The sequence below is a fragment of the Nomascus leucogenys genome, chromosome 21 (genome assembly GCF_006542625.1).
Source record: "Nomascus leucogenys isolate Asia chromosome 21, Asia_NLE_v1, whole genome shotgun sequence".
Lineage (NCBI taxonomy): Eukaryota > Metazoa > Chordata > Mammalia > Primates > Hylobatidae > Nomascus > Nomascus leucogenys.
Genome location: NC_044401.1, coordinates 82,416,022 through 82,429,929, shown reverse-complemented (window position 1 = coordinate 82,429,929; position 13,908 = coordinate 82,416,022). Strand labels below are relative to the sequence as shown.

The following is a 13,908-nucleotide window of genomic DNA, read 5'->3' as shown; positions in this document are numbered from 1 at the left end:
TGGAGTGCAGTGGCGCGATCTCGGCTCACTGCAAGCCCCGCCTCCTGGGTTCACGCCATTCTCTTGCCTCAGCCTCCCGCGTAGCTGGGACTACAGGTGCCCGCCACCACGCCCGGCTAATTTTGTGTAATTTTAGTAGAGATGGGGTTTCACCATGTTAGCCAGGATGGTCTCGATCTCCTGACCTCAAGATCTGCCCGTCTCGGCCTCCCAAAGTGCTGAGATTACAGGCGTGAGCCACCGCGCCCGGCCTGTTTTGGAGGATCTTCTATACATAAGACCATGCCATCTGCAAGTAGAAATAGTTTTCTTTTCCAATTTTGGATACCTTTAATTTCTTTTTCTTGATTAATGCTCTGGCTAGAACGTCCAGAACAATGTTGAACAGAAGCAGCAGCAGTGGGCATCCTTGTCTCTTTAAAAGGCTTTTTGTTTCTCACCATTGAGTATGATGGCTGTGTTTGTTTTTTGTTTGTTTGAGACAGTCTCCCTCTGTCATTCAGGGTGGAGTGCAGTGGTGCGATCTCGTCTCACTGCAGCCTCCACCTCCTGGATTCACGTAATTCTCGTGTCTCAGCCTCCTGAGTAGCTGGGACTATAGGCGTGCGCCACCATGCCCAGCTAATTTTAATTTTTGTATTTTTAGTGGAGATGGGATTTCAACATATTGGGCATCTGGTCTTGAACTCCTGACCTCAAGTGATCCACCCGCCTCGGCCTTCTGAAGTGCTGGGATTACAGGCGTGAGTCACGGTGCCCGGCCTGATGAAGTTTGTTTCTATTCCTAGTTTTTTGAGTCTTATTATCATGAAAGGGTTTTGAATTTTATGAAATTTTTTTTTCTGCATCAATTGAGATGATCGCATGGGTTTTTCTTCATTCTGTTAGAGTGGCGTATGACATTGAATTTCATCTGTTCACTCACCCTTGCATTCCTGGGATAAATCCCACTGGGTTATGGTGCATAATCCTTTAAAAAATGCTGTTTTTCAGCCAGGCACTGTGGCTCACACCTGTAATCCCAGCACTTTGGGAGGCCGAAGTGGGCGGATCATGAGGTCAGGAGTTTGTGACCAGCCTGGCCAACGTAGTGAAACCCTGTCTCTACTAAAAATACCAAAATTAACCGGGCGTGGTGGTTTGCGCCTGTAGTCCCAGCTGTTTGGGAGGCTGAGGCAGGAGAACTGCTGGAACTCGGGAGGCAGAGCTTATGGTGAGCTGAGATCACACCACTGCACTCCAGCCCTGGGTGACAGAGCAAGACTCCATCTCAAAAAAAAAAAAAAAAATGCTGCTTTTCTGGCAGGCAGCACTTTAAAAGGGACTGTGTTTGCTCATATTTTTTTGAGAACTTTTGCATCTATATTCATAAAGGATACTCATTTGGAATTTTCTTTTTGTGATGTCATTACTGTTGAGTTTTGAGAATTATTAATATTTTTTGTATACAAGCTATTTGCTGGATACATGATTGCTAATTTTTTAAAAAAATTTGTTTCTATTTTTTTATTTTTATTTTTTATTTATTTATTTATTTGTTTTGAGATGGAGTCTCGCTCTGTCACCCAGGCTGGAGTGCAGTGGTGCGATCTCGGCTCACTGCAAGCTCTGCCTCCCAGGTTCACGCCATTCCCTTGCCTCAGCTTCCTTAGTAGCTGGGACTACAGGCGCCTGCCAGCATGCCTGGCTAATTTTTTGTATTTTTAGTAGAGACGGGGTTTCACTGTGTTAGCCAGGATGGTCTCGATCTCCTGACTTTGTGATCCACCTGCCTTGGCCTCCCAAAGTGCTGGGATTACAGGCATGAGCCACCTCGCCCGGCCTATTTATTTATTTTTTGACAGAGTCTTGCTCTGCCGCCCAGGCCAGAGTGCAATGACGTGATCTCCGCTCACCGCAACCTCTGCCTCCTGGGTTCAAGCGATTCTCCTTCCTCAGCCTGCCAAGCAGCTGGGATTACAGGCACGCACCACCACGCCTGGCTAATTTTTTTTTTTTTTTTTTTGAGACGGAGTCTTGCTCTGTCACCCAGGCTGGAGTGCAGTGGCGCAATCTTGGCTCACTGCAATCTCCACCTCCCGGGTTCACGCCATTCTCCTGCCTCAGCCTCCTTAGTAGCTGGGATTACAGGCGCCCGCCACCACGCCCAGCTAATTTTTTTGTATTTTTTAGTAGAGACAGGGTTTCACCGTGTTAGCCAGGATGGTCTCGATCTCCTGACCTTGTGATCCGCCTGCCTCGGCCTCCCAAAGTGCTGGGATTACAGGCGTGAGCCACTGTGCCCGGCCAATTATTTGTGTTTTTAGTAGAGACGGGGTTTCACCATGTTGGCCAGGCTGGTCTTGAACTCCTGACCTGGTGATCCACCCGGCTCGGCCTCCCAAAGTGCTGGGATTACAGGCATGAGCCACCGCACCTGGTGTAGACAACCCAATTTTTAACAAAAGCAAAGATTTTTAACAGGCACATTCCAGAAGAGTTAACAGTTAACAGGCACATTCCAGAAGAGGGCATGCTGACAGTTAACAGGCACATGGGAGAAGTGGGGAAACATGAGTAGCCATCAGGAAAACGGACAACGTCCTACTGCACTAAAACGGAAAAAACATTGCCGGACGTGGCCATTTGCAAATACCGTTTCCTGGTCTGTGTCTTTTGATTCTCTTGACAGCATATTTGAGTTAATTTTTTAATGTGTAAGGTATGAGTGGAGGTCCTTATTAAAAATTGTTTAGGCTGGCTGTGTGGCTTATGCCTGTAATCACGGCACTTCGAGAGGCTGAAGTGGGAGGATCATTTGAGCCCAGGAGTTTGAGACCAGCTGGGCTGACATGGCGAAACCCTGTCTTTACAAAAAATAAGAAAATTAGCTGGGTGTGGCACCACGCATCTGTGGTCTCAGTTGTACAGGAGGCTGAGGCCAGAGGATCACTTGAACCCAGGAGATTGAGGCTGCAGTGAGCCATGGTTGCAGTGAGATGTGATCACATCCAGTTACATTTGATTTTCAGATAAACAACAGAAGTTTAGTATAGACTGGGGGCAGTGGTTCACACCTGTAATCCCAGCACTGTAGGAAGCTGAGGCACGTGGATCACCTGAGGTCAGGAGTTTGAGACCAGCCTGGCCAACATGATGAAACCCCGTCTCTACTAAAAATACAAAAAAATTAGCCGGGTGTGCTGGCGGGCACCTATAATCCCAGCTACTTGGGAGGCTGAGGCAGGAGAATCGCTTGAATCTGGGAGACAGAGGTTGCAGTAAGCCAAGATTGTGCTGCTGCACTCCAGCCTGGGCGATAAGAGTGAAACTCCGTCTCAAAAAAACAAAAAGAAATTGGGGCTGTCTTTTCTCATTGTTTTAAAAGCACCTTTATATTCTGGATCTGTGTATCAGAGATGTGTACTGCACACATCCTTTCTCCACCTAGCTTTGTTTTCACTCTTGGTGGTCGCAGACATCTTGGGGGCCACTTGAAGGAACTCTAAGCCACCAGAGGCTGGGCTGGACTCACCGTTTGGCGCCCAGCCGGAGACCCCAGGGCCACCCTCCCTGGTTCCATCCTGGGAGAGAAGAAACTCCCACTGTCCCAGTCTCTTCTGTGGTGACTTCTTTTTCTCAAGGGTTCTCAAGGGCGGCAGACTGATCTGCACAAGAGGGACTGAGCCTGGCTGCGGCCGTACCTGCTGCCTGTGCACACCTGCCCCTGGTGCAGGCCCTTCCCCTGCAGACCCGGTGACCTTGCCCTCTGACACTCCCGGTGCCTGCTCCTTCTCAGAGCCCTCATTTCTCCCTTTAACGCACACCCTGTCAGCGCCTCCATCTAGCCCGTGTCCTCCAGACCTTTGAGGTCAGGGGCCTCAATTCCTGGCACGGCCCCTCCACTCCAGGCCTCCCAGAAACAAAGACAAGAGCATCAGGATGTGCACCGCCTGGGGTCCCACAGAGTGGTGCCCCCTTTTAGTGTCTTCTAAGCCCCTTTAGTGAGAGACTACAGAAAATACCTCTCAAGTCACCCCTCTTTGATGAAGAGTCCATAGAATTCTCTGCTGCGCTTTGCAAGCACTTTCTCTTCTGCACGTTTGGAACCTGCCAGGGCCTGTCCTGTCTTTCTCCTTGCCTCCTCGCAAGCTGAACCTACTTCCGGTCCCAGGACCCCCTGCCCAGGGTCAGAAGGGCGCCAACCTAGCTGAGGGTCTTGGGCCGGAGGGAATGGAGGAGGGAGCGGGGTCGACCGCTCAGCTGTCTGCCCGGGGATGGAGGGTCGTGGGGGAGGTGCCGGCCCAGTTTCGGGGGTGGCCACGTGAGGACCAACTGTGCAACGAGTGGGGCCGCGGCTGACCGTGGTGGTCACGGGGGCTGAGGACCAGAGGCTGCTGGGGGACGGGGGTAGGGCTAGGCGTCGGCGGTTGAGTGGGGCGCGGAGTCGGGGGGGGGGTGCGTGGAGGGTGCGCGCGAGGTCGAGGCGAGTCCGCCGGGGAGGCGGTCAGAGCCTGAGCTCAGGTCTTTCGGCGTCTGGAGGAACGGGCCTGGGAGGGACGTCTTCCCAGATACCGGGTGGACCAGGTGGAGCGCCCGAGGGCCGGGACGCACGCACGGGCCGGGCAGGATGGCGCTGGCGTCGATGCCTGCGCGCTTCAGGGCCTGGTCTGGCCGTCCCGCCATCCTTGTCGGTTTCTCGGGTTGCGGACCCCGCGCGGTGCTGGGCGATGCTGGCCTGCCCATGGCCACCACCTCGCTTCATTCCAGTCTCTTTGGGCCGCCGCATTCGTCCATCTGCCCGTCTCTCCCTGCGCAAAATTCCAAGATCAGCAAATACTGGGCACACGGTGGAGCGCTGCGGGGGCCCCCCTGAGCGCGGGTCGGGGGCGGGACCAGGGTCCGGCTGGGGCGTGCCCGAGGGGAGGGACTCCCCGGCTTGTGGCCGGGTGCTGCCCGCGGTGCTCAGCGCCCGCCCAGGCGCGCCATGGGGAACCGCACCACCGCGGACGCGGACGGGCTGCTGGCTGGGCGCGGGCCGGACGCGGGGACTGCTGCGGGGGCATCTGCCGGGCTGGCTGGGCCGGGCGCGGTGGCGCTGGTGGGGGGCGTGCTGCTCATCGGCGCGGTGCTCGCGGGGAATTCGCTCGTGTGCTTGAGCGTGGCCACCGAGCGCGCCCTGCAGACGCCCACCAACTCTTTCATCGTGAGCCTGGCGGCCGCCGACCTCCTCCTCGCTCTCCTGGTGCTGCCGCTCTTCGTCTACTCCGAGGTGAGCCGCGTCCGGCCGCACGAGCATCCTCACCTGCTCCTCTGTTCCCCGTCCCTGTCCCTGCGGAGGACCCGGCGTGACCCGGCCCCTTTCTGCTCGGGAGCTTCCAGCTGGGGCGGCGGCAGGGGCGCTGCGCCTTGTCCCTCCGCGCTACACCCCTACACCCACCGCCGCCACCTCGCGACCTTCCATCCGCTGCGCTGTCTGTACCCCGACCCCCGTTCCTCTCCTCCCTTCCCCCTCTGTCTTGGCGTCTGCTATCCAGGAGATGCCCGTCCTTCGATCCAGGGACCCCAGAAACAGGCGACTTTGTCAAGCCCAGTCCCTTCCGTAGCTGGATTTCACCCCCAGGGCAGCCAGCTGGACAGACAGGCAGATGCAGGCTCAGCCCCCTGGCTGCCGTGGGACGGACACACACACACACTGCGCACGGCCACAGCCACTGCCCACCACGCACACCTAGTGCAGATGCTGGCACACCCCCAGAAGGAGGCTCACAGCTCACAGGGGAGACCTGGGCTGGACAGAACCCAGGGGCGGGGAGGGTGTGCGGGGGGCCAGGCCCCTGCTGAGAACCCTGGGGGGAAGCCTGCGGGGGAATTGGGGGATGGAGCCCACACTCCACACCAGGTCTGGCCCTCTAGTGGGTCGGCCTTGGTGCCAGCCCCTCTGCGTGCGGCCAGAGAAAAGCAGCTTAGAGCTGAGCTGGGGACGCGGTGTCCCGGACTGTGGGGGAGGGGGGACTCGGGGTTTCCCCTTGATGGACACGGTGAGTCCAGGCGGCTGGGGCAGAGACCAGCAGCACGGGACACGCATGACCTGTGCTCCTTTCGAGCCGCAGACGTCACAGTGACGACGTTTAAGCTCCTAATCTTCCCAAATCGGCGGGAAGGGATTAGAGGGGCTGCCTGCTCCTTTGCCCTTGGAGAGAGTCACTCCACGTGGAGTCCTACGCTGGGCACTGGGCATGGTCTTCATATTTTTATAATTTGTCTTCAAGACAATTATGATGTGGATACTATCATCACCCTCGTCTTATAGATGAGGAAACAGAAATGAATTAACGCGCCCAAGCCTCCCATAGAGAGCTTCACCAGACAGGCTGGCTCATGCCCTGAGGGACAGAGCAGCCAGCTTCACATCTAGGCCCAGCGGGGACCCTGCCTACCCCAGGCTGGGGGGGGGGCTCCCCTTGAGCCCGATGACATCAGGACCCGCCCCAGGGAATTCCCCAGGCCGTTCTCATGTTTGTAACAAAAGGGAGACCAAGGCCAGGAGCGGTGGCTCATGCCTGTAATCCCAGGACTTTGGGAGGCCAAGGCAGGGGATAGCTTGAGCCCAAGAGTTTGAGACCAGCCTGGGAAACATATCAGGCCCGGTATCTACAAAAAATTAAAATATCAGCCAGGGGTGGTGGCTGCGGCTGTTGTCTCAGCTATTCGGGGGAGCTGAGGCAGGAGAATCGCTTAAACCTGGGAGGCGGAGGTTGCAGTGAGTTGAGATCGCGCCACTGCACTCCAGCCTGGGCAACAAGAGCGAAACTCCGTCTCAAAAAACAAACAGAAAAACAAAACAAAGAAGTCACCGGGGGTGGTGGCGCGCGGCTGTAGTCCCAGCTACTCTGGAGACTAAGGTGGGAGGATCGCTTGAGTCCAGGAGTTCCAGGCTACAGTGAGCCATGATGGAGCCACAGCACTCCAGCCGCCGTGACACAGCGAGACCCTGACGCAAAACAAAGGGAGATCTGAGTGGGGAGGGGGTGTTTCTCTGCCCGCTCCTCTGGCCTCTGACTCACAGCCGGGCCCCCTTCTCCATATTCAGCCCTGGAACTACCCATAAGAGTTGGGGTCACAAGGGCCCGCGGTGGCTGGGAAACCTCAGGGCCTGTGGTGTCGCCGCGCAGGTCCAGGGTGGCGCGTGGCTGCTGAGCCCCCGCCTGTGCGACGCCCTCATGGCCATGGACGTCATGCTGTGCACCGCCTCCATCTTCAACCTGTGCGCCATCAGCGTGGACAGGTGCGCCGCCCTCCCCACCCGCGCCCCCGCGCCCCTCCCGCCGCCGCCGCCCTCACCGCGGCCTCTGCGCTGTCCGGCGCCCGCTCGGCGCTCCCCGCAGGTTCGTGGCCGTGGCCGTGCCGCTGCGCTACAACCGCCAGGGTGGGAGCCGCCGGCAGCTACTGCTCATCGGCGCCACGTGGCTGCTGTCCGCGGCGGTGGCGGCGCCTGTACTGTGCGGCCTCAACGACGTGCGCGGCCGCGACCCCGCCGTGTGCCGCCTGGAGGACCGCGACTACGTGGTCTACTCATCCGTGTGCTCCTTCTTCCTACCCTGCCCGCTCATGCTGCTGCTCTACTGGGCCACGTTCCGCGGCCTGCAGCGCTGGGAGGTGGCACGTCGCGCCAAGCTGCACGGCCGCGCGCCCCGCCGACCCAGCGGCCCCGGCCCGCCTTCCCCCACGCCCCCCGCGCCCCGCCTCCCACAGGACCCTTGCGGCCCTGACTGTGCGCCCCCCGCGCCCGGCCTTCCCCAGGGTCCCTGTAGCCCCGACTGCGCGTCCCCGGCGCCCGCCCTTCCCCAGGGTCCCTACGGCCCCGACTGTGCGCCCCCCGCGCCCGGCCTTCCCCAGGGTCCCTACGGCCCCGACTGTGCGTCCCCCGCGCCCGGCCTTCCCCGGGGTCCCTGCGGCCCCGACTGTGCGCACTCCGCGCCCGGCCTTCCTCGGGGTCCCTGCGGCCCCGACTGTGCGCCCGCTGTGCCCGGCCTTCCCTGGGGTCCCTGCGGCCCCGACTGTGCGGCCCCCGCGCCCGGCCTCCCCCCGGACCCCTGCGGCTCCAACTGTGCGCCCCCCGACGCCGTCAGAGCCGCCGCGCTCCCACCCCAGACTCCACCGCAGACCCGCAGGAGGCGGCGTGCCAAGATCACCGGCCGGGAGCGCAAGGCCATGAGGGTCCTGCCGGTGGTGGTCGGTGGGTTCCTGTCCTGGGGGAAGGGGGGGAGGGGAGTACGAGGCACGGATGGGCGGGGGGCGCTAACGCGGCTCTCGGCGCCCCCAGGGGCCTTCCTGCTGTGCTGGACGCCCTTCTTCGTGGTGCACATCACGCAGGCGCTGTGTCCTGCCTGCTCCGTGCCCCCGCGGCTGGTCAGCGCCGTCACCTGGCTGGGCTACGTTAACAGCGCCCTCAACCCCGTCATCTACACTGTCTTCAACGCCGAGTTCCGCAACGTCTTCCGCAAGGCCCTGCGTGCCTGCTGCTGAGCCGGGCACCCACGGACGCCCCCGGGCCTGATGTCCAGGCCTCAGGGACCAAGGAGACGGGGAGGGCGCTTTTGTACGTTAATTAAACAAATTCCTTCCCAAACTCAGCTGTGAAGGCTCCTGGGGGTTGATGGGGAGGGGGAAGGGGGGTTTCTGCCCCAGTGGCCCCAGGCCCCCCAGCCAGTTAATCTCTTCCTTCCCGCCAAGGAACCCACAGAGCAGACCCCACCAAGCCGGCCGCCTGCTCAGGGTGAGGTGGGAAGGGGCCCCCGGAGAGCCACTCAATTCGGCAGCGCTCAGGCCCAGCCTCCCCTCTCTGCAGGGGAGAGGAAATAGCACCCAGCAGAGCAAGGTGTCTCCTGGCCAAGCCCAGTTCCACTGGGAAGAGAGGAATGGGGAGAGGCGGGGTGGGGGGTGTCAGCCGCCAGGCCCTGCCCAGGCCAACTCCCACCTCTGAGAACCAGGCACAGGGGGCTCCAGGTTCTGCTGCCCCAGCACACCCCGGCAGGGGAGCCCAACCTATCATTTTAGAAGCTGCCTTGAGACCAGAGCATAGGTTCCTGCCAGTCCCTGGCCAGAGGATGCCCCAAGCCCCACAGCAAGGGGCCTGTGGTGATGGGTGGGGCCCCACCAAGTGGCTTCCCTGGAGGGAGCTCTGTGCTCAGTCACTCCTGGTGCCCAGCCAACCTCTGCCCAGCGTCCACCCATGTGGCTGGGCCAAGGGGTGGGAGCAGGGAGGAGGCAGCAGGGCCAGAGGGTGGGCAGAGCGACCCAAGCTGCCTGTCCGCACTGGGCTGCCTGGCTCCGTCAACCACAGTGCAGCCCCTGACCCTAGGGCATGAGGGGCGGCTCCCAGGGCCCTCCATGCAGGAACAGCCTACCCTGGACTGGATCCAGCTCTCTCCCAGGCCCAGGCTGTGGGAGAAATGGCGGGCCCTCCGCCTCCCAGTCATGCTGGCTGGAACTTTCCTGTGCTGGGGATGCGGCGTTTGCAGCCAGGGCGGCCAGTCAGGGTGCCAGGCTCCCGTCTGAACATTGACAGACTGTGGGCCGTGCAGTCTACAGCACTGGGCACAACCTCAGCTTGCTAAAATACTCAGTGCAGGCTGGGTGCGGTGGTCACGCCTGTAATCCTAGCTACTCGGGAGGCTGAGGCAGGAGGATCCCTTAAAGCTAGGGGGTCAAGGCTGCAGTGAGCCGAGATCGCGCCACTTCACTCCAGCCTGGGTGACAGAGTGAGACCCTGTCTCAAAAAAGAAAAGAAAATAAATACTGGGTGGAGAGACGACCAAGCCCAATTACTACTTTAGTGCGGCTGCCCCGTCCCGTCTGGTGACCACGCACTTCTGTCATGGCCTCAGCAACTGCCTCCTCCAGGACACCTTCCCTGACTACCTACCTCCCAGGACCAGCCTGTCCCAGTCACCCCCAGAACAGACTGAGTCACAGCGGATTCTTGTCAGACACCCATGAGAGTAAAGGAGGGGCTCCCGCCAGCTTTGTCCCAGGACCCACAGCCCCACATGTACCTCACTGACAGCACTGGAGGCCATGGGAGGTGCACATGCATCTGGGGGTCCTGGGGGTGCTGACAGCCCTGGGGCAGGGTGACCTCTGACCATCAGCCTCCCAGGCTTGGAAAGGAGGAGCTGTGGAAACCTGGGATCCCAACAGATGCGTGGTGCTCCGGCTTCCGTTTTATGGAAAATCGGGGAAGAGTAAGTTGCCCCCACAATTCCAGGGAGTACCCCCACTCCATTCCTGCAGGGCCTGGTCGCAGGAGGCCAGGTGACATCACTGCTGGCGGGGGTCACTGTGCCAGGGGGCTCCCACGGTGCCTCCCCCACCAGGCAGGGGTTCAGCTACTTCCTGCAGCTGTGCTCTCTGCAGAGATGCTGGTGTTCTCAGCTTTGGGGGATTATTCTTAAGAGGTGCAGGTCCTGGATTCCCTGCCACCTTTATGTTGGTTAAAACCCAAAGGAGCAGGCCCAGCCCTGCTGCCTCATGGAGGTCAACCCACAGCCCGCCTGCCTGGACAGGGCGAGGCTAAGCAGGGCCTCTGAGATGCCTCCACCCTGCGGCAATGGCGGACCCTGCTGGGTTGGACTAAATGCCGCTCATTGTAGAGTCTCAGAGGAAGGGCCAGGAGGGGTGAGGGTCAGAGGAAGGGACAGGCGGGGTGAGGGACAAGCGGGGTGAGGTGCAGCATCTGGAGCGTGTCCTGCAGCAGGCCAGACACGTTTTCCAGCCTCCACTGCTCACTGGCAGCACCAACGGTGCAGCACCGGGCACGCCTGAGCAAGACAATGAAAACATCAGTGGGAGCTTGGCCCGGCTGGGCAGAGACTTTACTAAGTAAATAGGCCGGGGCGGTGGCTCAAGCCTGTAACCCCAGCACTTTGGGAGGTCGAGGTGGGTGGATCACCTGAGGACAGGAGTTCGAGACCAGCCTGGCCAACACGGAGAAACCCCATCTCTACTGAAAATCCCTAAACTAGCTGGGTGTGGTGGTGGCCACCTACAATCCCAGCTACTCAGGAGGCTGAGGCAAGAGAACTGCTTGAACCTGGGAGGCGGAGGTTGCAGTGAGCCAAGATTGTGCCACTGCACTCCAGCCTGGGTGACAGGGTGAGACTCTGTCTCAAAGAAAAAAAAAAGAAAACCAGAATAAACCAGGTGGTCCCGAGAAACCCAGAGACTCAAAATACGGGAGGGCCTATGCGGGGCCCACAGAGCTAGTGAGCCCTGTTCCAGTGCACAGCCCCTTCCAAGGGGGCTTTGGCCACCTCTCGGGCTCAGCAACACCTGGTGCAGAAAGCGCTTCAGAGGCAAACATCAGAATCGCTGGTGCAGGTTCCTCCTGGCGCTGCCAGCCCACCCCAGGTGCCTGCTGAGCTATTGCTGAGTCTGTACTTTCTCGCCCCAATGCAGCCACAGCCATGGAGCCTTCTGTGTGCAGAGAACACAGGCCATGAGGGCAGAAGCTTCCAGAACAAGAGTGATGCTGCTCCAGCAGCGTTCTTGGTCAGGAGAGCAGGTGGGTCCCATGTCCAGGCCCAGCCCAGTGCCCAAACATGCTGGACGCGCCCCATTGTGCCCCCAGCAGGCTTCAGCCCTTTCTCTCTCCTCCACCTGGCGCCAGGGCCATGAGAAACAAGGGGGAGACCAGGAGGCCATGAGGCTCTGCATGTGGATCCCTGGACCGAGGCCACTGAGCTGTCCACCTGGACTCAACAGGCTGTGCTGGGCCATCGGGCTCGCTCAAGCAGCCTGGGCACAGGAGGGCACCATGTGCTCAGAAACCTGGTGGGAAGGGCCGCAGGCCTGCTGCACCTCCCAGCAGCCACGAGGTTCTCGTGGAACAGAAGGAATGAAGACCTCCTGGACTACATGTGCCACCAGACGCCAGGGCTCCGGCCTGGCCACGGTGCCCTGTGCACCGGAGGCTCCAGCCTGGCCACCCTGTCCGGTGCACCAGAGGTGCGGTGGGCTTGGTTTTCCCACCTGCACAGGAGGAGGAAGGGGAGGAAACCCCCCCGAGGGCTGGCACTTCAATGGGCCATCCGCGTGGGGCAGGGGGACCTTATTTACACTTTATTGACAGACACAACACGTATGTACATGCGTCACAGCACAGGCCCTGTGGGCAAGACCGGACGCTCATGATCCCAGGGATAAAAAATCTGTCCGCGAGCGGGCAGGGGGCCCAGGTGGGGGGAGTCCGCTCCCCAGGGCACCATTCGCTTAAAGTGTGTTAGTAACTTGTCCAGCAAGTTTCCTTACCTTCCCACACCCCTCTTCTCAACGTCCCCCCAGAGTCCTCAGGGGGGCCTTCGACCTGCAAAAGCCTCACAGGAGTGCAAGGGGCCCCAGCTCCCAGGGCGGCCGACGGAGCCTCACACGGTCACCTTCTCCATCACGCTTTCAGCCACGTGGACTTCGTCTGCCTGGACGGTGACAGCTGCTGACTGGCCGCATATGTGCTGGTGATCCTTCCAGTCCTGGAAGGGAGGACACACCCATGTCAGCAGGGTCTGGACAGGGTCCCCAAGGCGGACCCCAGGCTCCTCACCCCAGAGGGTGCAGCCTCTGTGAGCTCACCTGGGGGTGCTGAGAATGCCCTCCCCAGCCCCCGTGCACCCGTATTCTGGTGGTCTCTGCTCCAATACAGCTTTCCCCACACTCTCTTGTTTTGAGGAATTGGATCAAAAGGCAAACGACAGGCGGGGCATGGTGGCTCACACCTGTAATCCCAGCACTGTGGGAGGCCCAGGCGGGTGGATCCCCTGAGGTCAGGAGTTCGAGACCAGCCTGGCCAACATGGTGAAACCTCCTATCTACTAAAAATACAAAAATTAGCTGGGCATGGTGGCAAGTGCCTGTAATCCCAGCTACTCAGGAGGCTGAGGCAGGAGAACTACTTGGACCTGGGAGGTGGAGGTTGCAGGGAGCCGAGATGGTGCCACTGCACTCCAGCCCGGGTGACAGAACAACTCCATATAAAAAAAAAAAAAAAAAAGTCAAACAACAAACCATGATAAGACTCTCCAAACCAGTTGTTTTGTGTTAGGGATGTAAAAAAATATCACACATACAGAAAAACATTTAAATATGTAAATATTACATATATAAATTACGATCAAGTTCTGTGGGGTTTTTTTTTGTTGTTTTTGGGACAGATTTTCGCTCTTGTTGCCCAGGCTGGAGTGTAACATGCAATCTCAGCTCACCACAACCTCTCCCTGCTGGGTTCAAGCAATTCTCTTGCCTCAGCCTCCCTAGTAGCTGGGATTACAGGTGCACGCCACCACATCTGGCTAATGTTTTGCATTTTTAGTAGAGACAGGGTTTCACCATGTTGGTTAGGCTGGTCTCGAACTCCCGACCTCAGGGGATCCGCCCGCCTCAGCCTCCCGAAGTGCTGGGATTACAGGTGTGAGCCACCGTGCCCGGCCCCAGTTCTGTTTTCAATGGCAAAGATGAAAAAGCAAACTGGAACCAGCTTGGAAGAAGCCACAGCTCCTGTGAGGTCAGCACACACACCCAGGCCCTGCCTCCCTGCTACTTCGAGCACGTTGGAATAGAGCAGAACTCTGGAGGAAGCGCCAGGTGCTGAAGCTGAGGTGACCTCGTCAGACAGAGGCAGCTCCGTGCACGGGGGCGTGATAGGTACATATATAACACACAGAGCAGAAATAAATGCTTCCAAATGGTGACAGAGGAAGCATTTCCAAATGCTTCCAAATGCTTCCAAATTATTCCCTAGAGGGCAAAATTCCAGCTGATTATAATAAAAAAGCAAAATTAGGCCGGGCGCAGTGGTTCACGGCTGTAATCCCATCATGTTGGGAGGCCAAGGTGGGCAGATCACCTGAGGCCAGGAGCTCGAGACCAGCCTGC

General features: G+C 59.0%; 2 protein-coding genes across 3 annotated transcripts in view; one reads left to right on the top strand and one right to left on the bottom strand.

Moving 5' to 3' along the window:
- The first annotated feature begins 4,622 nt into the window (after positions 1–4,622).
- On the top strand, positions 4,623–8,611 carry DRD4 (dopamine receptor D4). Its single transcript, XM_030801744.1, has 3 exons — positions 4,623–5,251; positions 7,155–7,267; positions 7,368–8,611. Exons 1-3 carry the CDS (start codon positions 4,967–4,969, stop codon positions 8,506–8,508), a joined length of 1,539 nt encoding a protein of 512 aa, XP_030657604.1. The 5' UTR covers positions 4,623–4,966; the 3' UTR covers positions 8,509–8,611.
- Positions 8,612–12,079: 3,468 nt separating this feature from the next.
- Positions 12,080–13,908, bottom strand: part of DEAF1 (DEAF1 transcription factor) — a 61,140-nt gene continuing 59,311 nt past the window's right edge. For both annotated transcript variants that reach the window (XM_030801562.1, XM_030801563.1), the window contains one exon: positions 12,080–12,509. In XM_030801562.1, the coding sequence (XP_030657422.1) occupies positions 12,405–12,509 (105 nt within the window). In that variant the 3' untranslated portion in view covers positions 12,080–12,404. The remainder of the gene's footprint in view (positions 12,510–13,908) is intronic.